At 40.5% G+C, this 16,324-nt stretch overlaps 1 protein-coding gene across 1 annotated transcript in view; it reads right to left on the bottom strand.

Moving 5' to 3' along the window:
• ush2a (Usher syndrome 2A (autosomal recessive, mild)) overlaps nucleotides 1-16,324 on the bottom strand; it is a 256,530-nt gene that overhangs the window by 204,102 nt on the left and 36,104 nt on the right. Inside the window, exons 7-12 of the mRNA XM_050054481.1 lie at nucleotides 14,631-14,694; nucleotides 13,697-13,798; nucleotides 13,298-13,487; nucleotides 10,925-11,139; nucleotides 8,113-8,334; nucleotides 4,531-4,624 (exon numbers count right to left, since the gene is read on the bottom strand). Of these exons, the coding sequence (XP_049910438.1) occupies nucleotides 4,531-4,624; nucleotides 8,113-8,334; nucleotides 10,925-11,139; nucleotides 13,298-13,487; nucleotides 13,697-13,798; nucleotides 14,631-14,694 (887 nt within the window). The remainder of the gene's footprint in view (nucleotides 1-4,530; nucleotides 4,625-8,112; nucleotides 8,335-10,924; nucleotides 11,140-13,297; nucleotides 13,488-13,696; nucleotides 13,799-14,630; nucleotides 14,695-16,324) is intronic.

Below are 16,324 nucleotides of genomic sequence, written 5' to 3'. Positions count from 1 at the left end.
CTTCAAATCTGTCTAATGTCAGTAACTTCCCGCCTCCCTGTTTGTCCGTGCTGCTTTTCCCCTTCTGCCCATCTGTCTTTGTGGTTGACTGTACATCTATCTGCGGCTCTGTGCCCCAAAACGTTTCACATATCAAAGGTACTTTTCTTTCTGCACTTCGAACAGAAAGCTCTCACTACATCTCACTCTTCAACTCACCCGCTGGGGATGAGTTGAAGAGCGAGATGTAGTGAGTTTCTCCTCTCCCATATCTCCCTCCCCTTTTCATTCCTCTTTCGTCTCCTCTACCTCTGTGCCTCCTCGTTCTTCCCACCCTTCCTTCCTCTTCTATCTCCTCTCTTTCTGAAAAACAAATCACTCTGTACATCTCTCCGGGCTTCCCTCCTCTCCCCTTCCTCACTCGCTTCCCCCTGTCTCTACCGTCCCCCAACTGCTTGTTCTCATAGCCACGGTGAGTATGTGAGCAGGAAATATTACCATACCAAATGAAAGGGAGCGGATTTTTTCTTCCTTCTCTTTTCTTTTCATTCAACATTGCGTTACCTTCCCTCTCTCCCAGCCTGCTAATTAGTCGAGGGACTGGTGTTTGGGAGTTAAAAGAAAACTGCACACGTTCATTCTCTTCTTCATACAAAAGGTTTTGATGGTGCTCCATCATCTGCTCACAGTAGCAGCAGCAAAAAAGGACAGCACATACTATAGATTGAGAGTACATGGTGTTCATTCTACTGCTTTTATCTTTCTGCAAATGGCCAGTCCTCTGTAACATTATAATGTAGCTAAGAAGAACATTAAAAACTGAGTTATTCAGTTTGTTCTGCTGACGACAAGACACCTCTGTCAGTGCTTAATCGACAGTCTGACTCTTAACTCTTTAAACATTACAAACACCCGACCATGTTGTGACAAATTGTAATGCAACAGATTAAAACAAGTGAGAGCTACAGACATGTTTTTTTCTTTATGCTCTACTTCATTTCTAAATAAAACTTTAGATTAGATTTCAGTCAAAAGTAAATCACAAGTTCTATTCCTTGTAAACATTTTACCAAATATTTCTTTGCAAGTCTGATTCAATGCATAAAAATCATAAATGTGTGTGTGTGTGTGTGTGTGTGTGTGTGTGTGTGTGTGTGTGTGTGTGTGTGTGTGTATGTGTGTGCGCCATGTTGTTAATCTGCTGGGGCAACTCATCTTATCCTAAATGCCATGACCAATTTCACGCTCTCACTGGAAAGGTCGTGCCACTGGCGTGTGTGTGTGTGTGTGTGTGTGTTTGTGTGTGTGTGAGCAGGTTTGTGTGCACACGCCCATGTTATGTGTATCTGGATTTAACCCGGTTAACCCCAGCGTAGGTGAAAATCTGCTGCTGAGGCAGACTTTAGCAACAGAGATCCTGGACAACGCTACTTAACGTCACTAGCCATCAATATCTCTCTCACATACACACACAAACACACACAAAGATGGATACACAAAGAAAACACACACAAACCGTGCCCTTTTTAGAATTAATACACACCAAACAAAAATGCTCAAGACAACTTACACAAGCACATGCACACACACTCTAATTTTCACACAATTTGTTCAATGATGTCAAGCACACAGTCAAATCAGCCTCCATCTGCACACAGCCTGATGTAATGAGCCCTCGTACATTTGGGTGTGGAAGAAGAAACACACAACCTGGCTTAAAGGAAAGGTAGTGAGGACTGTCCTTCCATGATGATGTGTTTTAAGTTCTGTGACACTAATTATGAACAACATTGAATCCCCCAAAAATGCACTTCTGGCCCATCAAATGACAACGACATTGTACAACAGAAAATAGAGCGTGTGACGTGCTGTACAATACAATATATGATATAGCTTTCAGACATGACTGAATCCATCAGCTGTGAAGAGACGTACAGAGACAGAGTGACAGAATGAGAGATCAACTCTGACACAGAGTGCACATAAAAAAGAATCAAAAGAAAGAGTGAGAAAGTGGGAGAGTGCGTGTGCACTTGTGTGCATGTGTGTTTAAGTGTGTGAGGGGGAGAGTTTAAGTGTGTGTCTTCCAAGGCCCCCGTTGATCATCTTGACACATGTCTGAGCATTTCTGTCACTTTAATGTCACTGTGGAAATTCTGCAGATTAGTACAACATCCGTCATGGTGCTAGGCCGATCCAAGTCAACAGAACGCATGCAATATTAAACGCTAATATTCCCCACAGCCTTTTATGCTCCAATATTACAGAGACAGAAGAAAGGTCCTGAATATTCACTCAGAGAGATGACATGGACAGGTTTGGGAGAAAAGTGCACATGGGCACACACGCGTGCGCATGGACACACAAAAAGGACTCACACACATATTGCACACACTCCTTTACACACTGTCTCTCACAAAAGCATAGCTCGGGTAGAGATTAATTTACATAAAACCACACACACAAATTTATCCATATTGCTTATTTCTGTTGCATCTCTAACACAAAAGGCTGCAGTGTACATACAGGTGAAAGGAGAAGAAACAGATCGGGAGGACGGAAAGACATGAGACAGTAAGAAAAATAGAGGAACGAGAGGGATTAAACATGAAAAACAGAGTCAAACAGGAATGAATTAAACACTTAGAAAGCGAGGCAATAAAGAGTGAGAGGGGGTAGAGAAAACGGCTGAGTGAAATGAAGCAAAAGACAAACAGAGAGAGAAAGAGAGCTGATTAGAGATGCATGCTGAGGGAATGTCATTGTTCTAGTCGATTTGAGACATTATTTAAACTGAGACCCGGGAGAGAAAGACAGAGTATGAGAGAGAGAGTGATCCACAAAAGGAAGAGGATGGAGGTGGGACAGGGACCTAGAGAGAGGAAAGAGGAAAAGTGGTGTATGAAAAGAGAAACAGAGAGGGTGAGAGAGAAATGAAGAAAGGAGCAGGGAGATTCTTTGTGCATTAGTCTAGAAGATGGCATAAATCTGACAATGCTCAGTTATTCGTGTGTGTGTGTGTGTGTGTGTGTGTGTGTGTGTGTGTGTGTGTGTGTGTGTGGAAAAAGCGCCCTCTATGATAACTTTTATTTTAGTCTGGAGTTCATATAAGACAAAAACTATTAAATGCAATGGTGTGCGTAGGAGGATGTTTGTTATTTGAGTTTGAGAGTATGCAAGACAAGAGACTGAACAGCTGCTGGTTGACAGCTGTACTTCTCCACTGATGTCCTTTGTCGCCTCTGTCTAAAACACACACACACACACACACACACACACACACACACACACACACACACACTAATACACAGACACGGGTGTATGAATGATATATAAGTGGTGAATAATGCAGGCTGTCCTGTGCTACAGTGAGGTGGAGCAGTCATACTGAACTTTTCACTGCTGACCGACTAGAGGCTTTGTTGGGGTGATGCCTACTATTACCTGGCAGCTTGTATTAGCTTTGTTGCGAGCAAAGGCCTGGTCCTGAGGTGGTGTCAACATCAAACTAAGACTGAACTCAAATTGTAAGCACACATCCTGCAGAACACTTGCTATAGGATCATACTTTTGATTTCACTGGGGGGGGGTGTAACTGTGACCAGAAACAAACTCAATCAACTGTAAAACTGTGCTTCTGTCTTTAAAATAATTTACCCAACTGTAAACCATTATGCACTGGGAGCTGGTTGTTCCGAATTCCACCTATTTACACAGACATCAAACACAAATAAATGGCTTTTTTTCCTCTACAGTTGTACCATTTTGTGAACACAAAAACAATCCACAGCTAAATTTCACAGCTAGCATTCAGACAGCACAGTTACAGTCTCATCAAATTTAAATGGATCTTTCCTTCCTGCCACAAAGTCAGCCAATGTAAAAGAAACTGAAGACTATTAGACTAGATTAGAGTTTTAGATTAGAGAAGTGACCTACTGTAAATATATTTGAAAATGTCTGAGACACTACATATTCCGTTATCATCGCCAACGAGGCTGACGTCAGCTGTCAGTTATTTACAACTTTAACAGCATACACTGTATCGCCTCACTTAGCGGCCTGACCACACTGATAGCTGTCGCTTCATCAGTTTCTCAGAATAAAACTAGACAAAAAGGAAAAAATAAATAAAGAGTAGGGGGTCCGAATAAACGTGCTGCGTGTGTGTTTGTAATTTATTAGAGAAGTCCTCTTTATGTCGTCAAAAAGGAAACTGCTTAATGAAGACCATGAGGAGATTCTCCCCAGGGGAACTCCTCTGCGCTCAGTGTGTGTGTGTGTGTATATGTACGTGTGTCTGTGTTTATATGCTTTAACTTGAAATAAGGTAAGTAAATATCTGGGTCTAATACTGCTATTGGTAATTAGGAATAAAAATCCCCAGAGAAAGTGAACCTGTGTAATACATTTGTGTTTAAATAGTTTAAATATTACCATCACAACACATATGATATAAAACACAGGCACAGGGTGTGTGAGGTCCACTGCCACACACACAGATGGGGTTAACATTATAAATAGGTTTTTGGGACGACATTTGTTACTTACATTGTTTCCCTCTGTGTGGCTCTCAGGCAGACACAGACAGCGGTAGGGAGTCACACTGGTATCACAGTGGTCTGCATGGCCGTGACACTCACATCTAGCCAGATGACAGAGAGAAGAAGAGAAAAATAAACATACTGGGAGGACCACAAACTGCACTGTACAAATTTTATAATTAAAATGTTACATTTCTGATAACAATAGAAAACAAAAACAAATCAAATGAAAAGGTGAGCAGCAAACATGAAAAAAGCTCCCCCTCCTTCAGAGTTTCTGTAGCCACCTCCTCCTCCATCTCTCGTCCATGGAGCAGCAGTAGTGCCATTAGGATGTTCCCATTCAACATTTATAAATGCCATCCTGAGAATTATCAGAGCAACATAACAGGTAGCAGACAGCCCTGTCTCTCTCACGCACACACACATTCCTACATTACAACAGTGGACTGTGGTGATTAATGTAGACGAAAAGAAGCGATCTTACTGCTGACCCCCTTTTTCCTGCCTTCTAGGTACTGTAGTCCTTCATTTGAACACTGTGTTGAAACTTTGTATTTTATGCAAAAAGACAATAAAAACAAAGTGCGAGGAGACAGGTATCTTCAATATGTAGCCTGTAGCATATAGTCTGAAAGCCTGCCTGGGGGTGAAAGCAATTCAAACTATGGAGGAATGTGGGGAAAAAAATCACCAGAGGGTCTCTGACTTGATTTTCACATGATTTAAAGCATGACCAAAGTGGACCTCCAAAATGTCCCCTGTTGCCACGCCAGTCCACTGAAGGTGAATGCGTAACAATGCTGAGGTCCTCTGTTGAATAGGTACGCATGTGCACACACACACACACACACACACACACACACGCACACACTTAAACGCTTTGGAAAAGTCATTTAATTATTCATTCAGATATTCAGTTGCTTTCTCCCTTTCATTCTTCCCTCTGTGTATCCTTTCACCACTTCATATCACTTTCAGTTACAAGCCTACTGGATTAAATTAAATCTGAAGCATGTAAGCAGTAAAGATTTTCTCTATTTCTAATCAAATTAAGTCTTTTTGTGCAATATTTCTAATTTGTGGTAGCCTACAAGTCTTATGGCTGAAATACAGGGGACATAGATGCAGTGTAACATGTCTGCTGCAGTATGCCTAAAGCAGAGCGTGTTCATTGTACTCAACTGAAGCTGCTACACTGACCATGGAAGCTGCGCTGGCCCATTTTTTTCTCAGCGCATGGCTCAATGGCCTTCCAACAAGTAGAAACTACTTCAAACTGTGTAAAACCAAGGACAATCTGTTTAAAAATGATTAAAATGAATAGCTCATTGTATCGGGGCTACACGATGCAGCAAAGCAACCTTGTGTGTTTTTACATTTCATATTAAAATAAATCAATCAGATCAAGGCATCCTGTTGTTAAAATAATGCTGTTAATTAATACAGCACCAGTTAATACAGCCTACACATTTCAAACTCTCCATAACCAACTGCATTATCGCATTATCATACAGCAAAATTCAATACACACACAGTGAAGCTGCAGCAACCACAGGCTACAAAGATGGATTCTATGCAGCAGGTAAAAAACCCTGCTCCGCCCTGCCTTTGTAACGTGTTGCATCTGTGCCCCATGGATTTTGGCTGTTAGCTTTATTGCCTTTCGGATCTAGAAATGACTTAATTAACCAAGGTTAACCAAAAAAAAGATGAATTTATCCACCTCATATACTTATTGAATTAATAATCTGGTAAAATTATGTAAAAATAAAAAACTGAATTTGCATTTTGCAAAGAAAGAAAGACATTTTTACTATGTAAGAAAAACTGTAAGAAAAAGCCTTAAATATATATAAACAACAGCACATTAGCTGTGATAGCCACCACATATAACCAAAAAACGAAAAGGGCAACACAAACAAAACCTCAAACTTTGTCAATACAGAAGTATGGCAGTAAGGAGAAGGGTGTCTCTTGGCCAAAAGTATAGTTCCCAATCCATTCTTTTACAGAAGAAAAACTTTTTATCATTTAGCACCCTGTTTACACTTACATTAGGTACAATATCTATCTAACCATCCAATTGTGCAATAAGTAACAAGAAGTTCAGTAAAGAAATGCCAGCAATATGTTTAAGATTTGTCGCTAAGCAGTATGTACTGTTATCATAAAAAAAGATCTAAGCCATAACTATCAAAAAAAAATGCTTACATTGTAATATTTAACAGACAGTTGCATAAAAAAGATGTCACTTCTGTGCTATAATACCATTAAGTCATGTAATGTAAAAGGGACTTTGTTCTAATATGTAGGACAAACAATGCTCACGAGTGCAGACATACACAAAGACACATACTCAGGTTATGAGTGCTCTCTCTCTCTCTCGCCAACATGCCTATTTACATGCTTTAAAAAGAATGAAGAGAGAAGAGACAGAGAGATGGAAGAAGAAGAATGAAAGAGAGAGGGGAGACGGGGAGGGATGAAGAATGCACAGATGAGATTTCAGCAGCTCTAAATCTCTGTTTCTCCTACTTCACTGTAACAAGCTACTAATTAAAACAGCTTAGAGGGAGGGGGAGTGAGAGAAAGAGTTAGAGATGATTGCCTCCTGCATAATCCTATAATTACCACAGTCATAAAAAACAGTCACTCTGTCAGTCTAATGAAGAGATGTGTTCACAATTACTCTCAGAAAGCTCTGCTGATACTCAACAGTCTGTGTCAAAATATTTTTCTAGATGCCGAACTGTGCTATCACATTTCAACAAATCAACTCTGGAGAGATCTTCAAGTGTTTCTTTCTACCAATTATGCCACTTCAGTAAAATTTTGACAAGTGACAGAACTGACTGTTAACTAACAAATTGGAGTTATGCTACATATGGTTGTTCCTCTACATTAATTGGTGAAATTGTAATTGTAGAAATATGTAAAGACATTTAATTATGCCAGAATATCAGGTTATAAATACTGAATAAAACCTATTTCAAGATGTAAAAGCTATATTTAGCTATATTTGAGGTACGAATGTCAGTTTCATTTAATTTTGTTTTCAGTAGCCCTACATCCATTAACCAGTACCTAACAGATTAAAATAGACTATGAAACACCAAATGACATTAAGTATAAGAGGCCTTCCCTTTGAGTCTGGTGCTCCATTCACTCAGCGTATGCTTTAGCATGCAATTCAAAGCACTATCCTTTAAAGGTGGTGGAATCTGCACTAGCTAGCTTTCACCCAACCTAGGGAGGGCAGTAGGCACTATGTTTAAGCATGTTAACACAGTTAGCCTGCCGTCTGTCTCCCACCAGATCTGGGTTACGTGCAGTGCAGTAAACTGAAAAGTGGCTAAATTAACCTATAAAGTGACATGCGTAACCGGCAAAAAATATACTTGACTGTTAACCTATTACCTGTTAACCACTGACATCCCTAATTTGAGGTATGTTAACTAATTTCTACCTCTCAGTGTGCAATTCAAGTTCTTCAAGACACACCACAGATTTATATGTCCAGATAAAATAATCCGTCACCATCAACAACTTTCAGAAACACGAGTTACTTGTATTTGTAAGTCCTCACCTGCCACTGATGGTGATCTCATTGATGGCATAGTATCTGTGTCGCTGGTTCACCCCAGCTGCTCTGGTGTGGGGCTGTCCCCTCAGGTGGATCCTGACCTGGGTGGCATGTGCCATCTTCTGCAGGGCAGGAGTGTTGTAGAAGTCATTATAGCCTGGCCTCAGGTTTGGCTCTGGGGTCAGCAGGCTGAATATGACGTTACCTCCTGAGAAGGGCACATCGCTGGAACACAGGAAACATGAACACACATCAAACCAACTGTGTGTTTGTGTGTGTCTAGGTCACAACTCTATAAGGTATCTGTATTAAGAGTTATGAGAGTGGACTGGCTCTCATAATGGGCCTGGATGGCGCAGGTTTTTAAAAAACCCTGCATCAAGGCTGATTAGACTTGAAAGAATGGCTACTTGGAATCTTGTATAAAGTTAAACAGTGGAAGAATATTGCAATAGATGCAATATCTATTTATGCATATAAGGGTACTTCTGTGATCACACAACAGCACTCCTGGAGCAGTTCTGTAATTGACTGGTATGAAAACACCTGAAATGACTGAGGCGTGCTTGAATTTATCTTGCCAGACACTCCCAAAGCCTCAGAGGAGCCAGTGTCTCTTGCGGGATTAAATAAATCTTGAGAGATAAAAAAACATAAATCTTGCAAGATCAAAGACAGTGCTGTTTTTGATATAATTATCAACCACTAATGTCACAGAGTGTGTTATTATGTTGCCAGTGTGAGGTTCAATTGCTCTCATGCCAATTTAACTAATACGTGTTACAGTGCCAGGGAAGGTTGTATGTGATATCATCTGTCAGTCAAGTGAAAAATAAGCAATGACTACATAATCTGTGATCTATTCATACCTGTTCTATCTAGTGCCAACCAAGGCCTTGATACAAGCAGCTATGCCAAGATTGAGTGTGTGAGACTGTGTGTGTATGTTAAGACTATGTTCCAAGGCCAGTGCTCTATCTGGTGCCAATCGAGAGTCTGTTACCGGTCATGTGCCAAGGCAGCACTGTAGGTGGTTAGCTTTATAAACCCTGTCACTGTGAGAGCGCCAGTGTGTGTGTGTGTGTGTGTGTGTGTGTGTGTGTGTGTGTGTGTGTGTGTGTGTGTGTTAACCGTATATGTGTGTAATGAGTATATGTTGATTTCCTTTGATTTCTTTTGAACACACTAACACACACAGATGTGTGCATGCATAAATGTGCGTTTATATGTATTTGCATGTGTTCACATACGTCTTTATTTAGTCTTGCCAGTAATTTCTGTGTAATCTCCTCTGCCTTTACGAGGCCATGGCCACCCAACAGCATACAGCAAGAACAGACTGCTTATGGAGTTTATTTTCAGTTTATTTTTATATAGATGACTTATGGCAGTGTCAAATGGGTTGATCAAATTGTGGCCAGAGATGTCTTTATCTTCATCTGACTGATGACACAGTAAATGACGAGAGCTTATTTTAAAACAGTGCTGAGTATCCTGCTAGTCACTAAACACATTTGTCCTCCCTGATTCCCAAAGAAATATTGATACTATCAAAGGAAAATGTGATAGGGGCGTCGATGGCTTAGTGGATAGAGCAGACACCCCATGTACAAGGCTGCTACTGGCCTCCAGCCTGTGGCCCTTTGCTGCATATCACCCCCTCTCTCTCCCCCCTTCACGCTCAGCTGTCCTGTCAATTAAAGGCAAAAATGCCCAAAAAAAATACCTTAAAAAAAGGATAATGTGATATTGTCCAGTTGTTATCTAGTCAAAAATATTGATGTTTCATGAACCTATTTTAAAGGGACAGTTAGGATTTTTTTGAGGTGGGTTCGTCTGAGGTCCAGTCAGTGTATTGCCCACAGTACATGTTGATCGTCACACACCCAGTTTGGAGAAGCAGACAGGGGGACTTTCATGGAAGCGGAGAGAGGGCAGCAGCAAAACATATTATAGACACCTAAAAAAAGTCCCATCAATAAAAGTTTTATTGTATGCTGTATGGAAAATATTTTTGCTGCTTTATCATGCCATCCCAGGGTCGGGAAGCTGCTATCTATGCTCTTTTTAAAACCATTAACATACATTAACAAAAGCAGTAATTTTAGCTAGCAGAACACAGGAGTTGATGTTCTACGGCAGCCTTTACCAGTTAGTTAAGTTGTGTTATTGTGTGACTTTTATAAATCCGTATTAACCTTTTAAAAAAACACAAAAACAAACTAACTAGGGTGATACTGATTAATCAACGATTGATTGATCTGTTGTTAAGAATTTGATCAAACTGGAAATTTAATCAATCAATCCATAGGGTATGCAATTCTGTCACAATATATCCAATATGTTGCTGTGAGCTTTGACTGAGGAAAAAACGTATTTGGTATTGTTTGGTATAAGCAAAGTTTTCATGTATGTTTTAAATCACAATTAATCGATTAATTGATCATTCATTTTACCAATACTCGATTAAGGAAAGTGCTTACAATTTGCAACCCTAAAACCAACCGATCAAGGCAGTGGCAGACCTCATACAAATCCAAACAATCCCTTCAAGCTTGGCAGTTATATGTAGTTTTTCAGTATCTGAAGCATTTTTAATGGGTCTGGAACTCTAAGAGGCAAGAGGAACTTTTCACACCACAACCAAGACTTCACCTTGTATTAAAGTGTAAAGTTTTGTGGTTCAAATTATGTATACTGTAAACTAAAAACTAAAAAATTCAGCATACAATTTTTTTTTAGAATCTTTTTTCAGTTAGGTCAATAAAACTGACTATATTTTACGCCCACTCACTCATTCACACGCGGTACCTACCTGGGCAGCTGCAGACAGTTGACTGAGTCTGGTCTCAATAAAGGCCCGTTGTTCTGCATTTCAAACACACTGCAGTTTCTGGCCATATATTGCCAGTTTAACCAGGGCTGTTCTGTGGTGGTGCCATTATCAAGCTCTGTGAAGTCAAGCCTCCGTCTTTGGATCAGGACTGACTCAGGCAAGAGCCCGCCAAACTGTACTATAACGTAGAATATCTAGAGAAGAGAGGGGTAAAGGATAGCATGGATAGAACTAGATTTGCAATACAGATACACCTGTTCAATGTACAATACAAAATGACAGGCATGTGATAAATGTTACCATTGTGTTGTTCAGTTTTTGTTGATGGTGTCAAACACATTTATTCACCTCCATGGTAATATATCAAGATGTGACATTAATTTGTAGTGGTGTAGACAAAACATTAAAAACATATTGGTCAGTTACTTTGCATTGATACAAATCACATTTTAATGATGACCTAAAATTATAATTCAGGGTTTCCACTAAAAACAGACAGCCGTTGCACAACACACAGACACAAGTGGTTTCCCCTTAAACCATGTGCGTGTCTGTGTGTAGGTGTGGGTATGTGTGTTAAGTGTTATCTGCCCCTCTACAGTGTGGGCTGGGACACTGGGTTACACAGCAGGGAGCGCATTAAGCCACCACCACTGCGCAAACTCACACACACACACACGCACACACGCACACACACACACACACACACACACACACACACACACATCCTGAACTTCAGAAAGTGTCTTTTATCTGGGGACTTGAGTTGAGCTACCACGTCAGGACAGCTCCCAAAATCCTGCCCACACTCACATACACACTTTAGAGAGAAGAGGGACGAGTCTTTTGACAGTTCCAGTGTCAACAACGCCCAAATCCAGCAATATCTCTCTCTCCCTCTGCCCCCCCATCTGTCTCTCACTGCAGTGCTTAGAAAGAGGATGAAACTACTGTCCAGTGCACATACAGGTGGAAGCAGATAGATACAGTACAGGGTTTGTATTGTAGCATTTCAATTGTACGCTCCACAGTTACAGACTGTAGTTGACTGTCCAACCCAAAGTAGCTAAAGATGAATGAGCAGGTAAGGAGGCTGACACACCATTTAAACAACACAATGACCTCGAATAACCCACATTTGCTGTCAAGTGTTGACATAAAAATGTCGAAATGAATTATTATCACAACAATACTGTAATTCCATTGTGCCCTCTAACTTTACACTCTGCTACATACCACCTCACATATATTTTCACATAATTGCATATATATCTAATAATCAGACCAAATAAAGACTAGACACTTTGCATGTATCCCCTTATCAATACTGAAAGTAAATATTGCTGTGACCACTTAAAATAAACAGTTTTGTTTCATAGTATATTTAAAGTAACTGGAAATAATTCTGTTTTGTAGTTACATGTACATGGTGAAAGCTATACAAGCAGCCTGAATGAGTCAGTGGCGTCAAATGGGCACTGACATCATTCTGCATAACACACAGGGTTGGTGTGTGAAACTGGTGTTCAACATTGTTCAAACACATGTCAACAGAATATACTTTGTTGATTGCTAAGATCAAAGCCAAGGCCTGACAGCTACAGGATGGTATCTTTACTCGTCCACTCTACCAGCCGATGGCAGTTTCAGGATAATAGTACCCTTATCCACAGAGTACAAGTGGGTTGTGTTGGCAATTCATGACCTTTTTGGCCTTACCAACTCAGGCGGCCAAAGGAGCTGCATGTGTCAAAAGAATAAGGCCATGTCACAAAAGCACTGTTTTAGGATTCAGCCTTCTACTCTCGGTTTCCAGTAAACACAGACAACCCAGACAAAGGTCTGGATATACAGATGAAATACTGTGTGTTTATGAACATACACTTGCTAAGAGTCAAAAATAAGGGTGAGAACTGAGGATGCTGTGATGCAAAACTGCCTGTACAAGTACTGGTAACTGAACTTCTTTTCTCTATCTCTTGGCTGACCAGCTTGGGGATCCATTTGCAAATGTTAACATGGATAGTGCAACAACACTGTTTGCTTTTTGTGATTTCATCTTTAAACTGACATCACAAGGTGGTGGATTGATTTAATGATAAATGCCGGTAACTAAGTCAATTCAGTCGCCACATATCAACCCAACAGAAAAACTGATAGTAGATACTACAAGAATCTTAGACACCTTTTCAACCACTACTGTACTGAAAAGTGGTAAAAAAAATTATGGAACAGTCATTTAAACTGAACTTTAAGACCTAGAACCTAAAGACCAGCTACCTGCCTGTCTATCATTATTATGGATTAATGTGTGTATGTGCTTAGGTGCATGTGTATGATTAGATGTATTACCTGGTATTGTCCATTCACTAAGTCCACGGTAATGGTGACTCCTTCATCCAGTTCCTCTGTAGTCATGATCTTAGAGAGCCATGTGGTGCCCATGTCCCGATCATTGATATAACTGAGTGGATGGGCATTAAGGTTGAGTCTTAAGACTCTGTCATTGGTGGTGTCCTCAACACCGTTGGGAATGCAGTATCTGGTAACAATGAAATTTTAAGTTTACAATACAATGTAAGTGTTCAATAGAGGACTGTATCACTGAAGGGTGAAGCTTTAGAGAGCCACTGAGAAATAACGAAAGGCAGGCTCATCAAGATACAAAAATATTTACACTAATGAAAGGTTTAAATATACAGTTTGCTATCATAAATACATAAGAACCACTTCACTTCTGTGATACTGTACCTCTCAACTAAAGGGTGTACTCTGGGGTGACTGGGAGGACAGCGACACTCTGACTGGGTATGTAGCTCAGGCAGGACCCCGGAGTAAACCTCTACTATTTCCCTGTTAAAACAAGAAACAGCAAACAAAATCTAACTATAATACAACACTGAAGCAAAATATAACATATATAATATATCATATGGCATAAAGTTAGACATTGCATAGCTATGTTTTACAAAAAAAGTAACATCTTAAAAAACATTTGCAACACCAAATGAAAAAAACACAAGCACCCCCCAAATTGAGAAGGACTCCTAATCCATTTAAATTGTGGTTAGGATTTTAAGGATGAAAAATATGACAGTGACCAAACAACTTTATGATAACTTACATTTTGGGATACAATCCTAAGGCATCTGTTGACATGCCTTTGACTGAACATTTAGTACAAAGTGGAAAATCAAAGGCACAATTTAAAAACTCAATCTTTCATTTTGTCTTACCCAAATCTTGATGAGGAAAACTTGTAAGCTCCAAGTCCTCACTGTGTGCAGTACATCACTTGTAAGCAAAACACTAATTGCCTTGTATTGAATTCTCAGGAAAATCCTCTGGAAGCAGTATGGATCTTAAGATGCAACGATTAGCCTTCCCCTGCTTTCCTCCAGCCATCTTTCCCTTTATCGCTCCATTCGGCTCCTCTTCCCTTGTTGCTTTAATCTATAAAGTAGCCCTGTCTATTTCTCCTCATTTCTATCCTTCCTCCCTTTATTCAATCTACCTATCTATAGCTTCCCCTCCTTTTCCTGTGTCAATCACAGCTCCCTTCCTTCTTCCTTCTAACCTTTTCTTTCACAACACTCATTTCCTTTGTTGCTTCTTCAATTCTTCCCTCTGTCTCTCCCCACGGCTGCTCATTACCTGTCCCTCTGCCACACTCTATCCAACTCACCTGTTGGTCAGAGTGGCTGGATAAAATCTAAAGTCCTGCATCCGCCCAATGAACTGATAAGACCCTGGAGAGATGAAAAGAGAGGAGAAAAGAACATAAAGAAGGTGTTAATGGGTTTGTACTGAAGGCAGTGAGTGAGAGGATTTCACAGTGTTTAGTAGATTATCTTATCAGTTTCTTGATAGCAGCTAAGTGAGGCTGCCCACAGCTGCTTATAATGGCCAAGTTCATGATACAAAGCCAAACAGGATCGGCCACAGTCTACATTTGCTTCCACTGGAGAGCAGGGGGGCTTATAAGGACAAATTCATTAGCTTGGTTTTGAGGCAAGGGCCAAAACGGGTCTGTCTAGGGATAACCAAGTATTACCCAAATCCAGTGCTTCACAGGGCTTACTTACTAGTGTGTTTCCTCACACTGTTTTAACTGAGCTGATTCTTTTAACAGAACCAATTTCTGTCCCTTTATCAAAAAAACCTATGTAAGTTCTGGACATTTTGAAACCTAGTTTCTGACCTCTGACAATTTAGCTGCAAATAACTCATTAACTTATTTTAACTTATTGATTATTCTGTTGATTCATTAGCCCTGTTTTATGAGGAATTGTGCAAATTTGCAGGAAAGCCCAATCAGTCTTTTTTCAGCACTGGCAGTATAAAAACAAACTCGGGGAGTGCAGTAAAATGCCGCCTACCTACTTTTGTTTATACAGAATGTGCCTTTTTTTCGGGGCAATGGGGGGCGTGAGCAAGTAACAAAACGTGTAGCTGAGCGTGTGACATAAAAAGTGACGTGGGAGGGAAGCCGCGGCTGGTCAGTCCTTCAGTGATTCTCTCGTAAGTCGGCCCGTTCTTCACCGTCCCGGTCATTTGACAATCAATGGCCTCTTCGTTTGCGAGGACAAGGAGGGCGCTTAATTCCTTGTCTCCCCAGTTGCTCATCTTTACAGTGTCTGTCAGGTTTGCTTTTCCCTCTTGCTACAAGCTGCTCGCTAATTCCTGCTATCAGCTGTTTCCTGTTTATCCACCGCCAGTGGCTCGCACATGCGGCGTCATCAACAGCTCCTCCCACAAGTCATCAACAGCCCCTCCCGTGGCGGAAGGCCGCTTCGTTCTGTTTAAACCAAAAAGGTTCCGCCAATATGTCTACCCAACAAGGCGGAAAATTGGGCACCTCGGTTTGACTCACAAATTCGATTTGTCATTTGGTCTATAACATAAGAAAAAAAAAATTAAATGCCCATTACAAGTTTCCAGAGCACAAAATGACCTCTTCAAAATTCTTCAAACAACAGTTCTAAACCAAAAGATATTTAGTTTACCGTCACAAGACAAAATGAAGGAAGGAGGGAATCTTCATTATATGGTCATTTACCCCAGGCACATTACATAATGTAGTACATACACTGCTACATGTAGCTTCATGCTAAAATCTTGGTTGCAAATGTTCTAAATTTCTCCCCAATTTCGGATCATATTTCTGCTGGAACATTTCCAGTTGCAAAGATTTGGGTTTGGAAGCTTTTACTGGAGATGTTTCACTGTAGCATGTGCTGCTATACTCCATTAGGCCATTTCCCTGACTGCAATGGTGTGCAGAGATGATGAGAACGCAGATACAGAAGACCTGTAAACGGTGATTAATCAGAACAGAGTAGCCTCTTTCGGGAGGGGGGCTGAAGAAGATGTTTCAGA

Source organism: Epinephelus moara, chromosome 1 (genome assembly GCF_006386435.1).
Source record: "Epinephelus moara isolate mb chromosome 1, YSFRI_EMoa_1.0, whole genome shotgun sequence".
NCBI classification, from domain to species: Eukaryota; Metazoa; Chordata; class Actinopteri; order Perciformes; family Serranidae; genus Epinephelus; species Epinephelus moara.
Note: the sequence above shows the minus strand (reverse complement) of the source record. Positions and strands in the feature narration are given on the sequence as shown.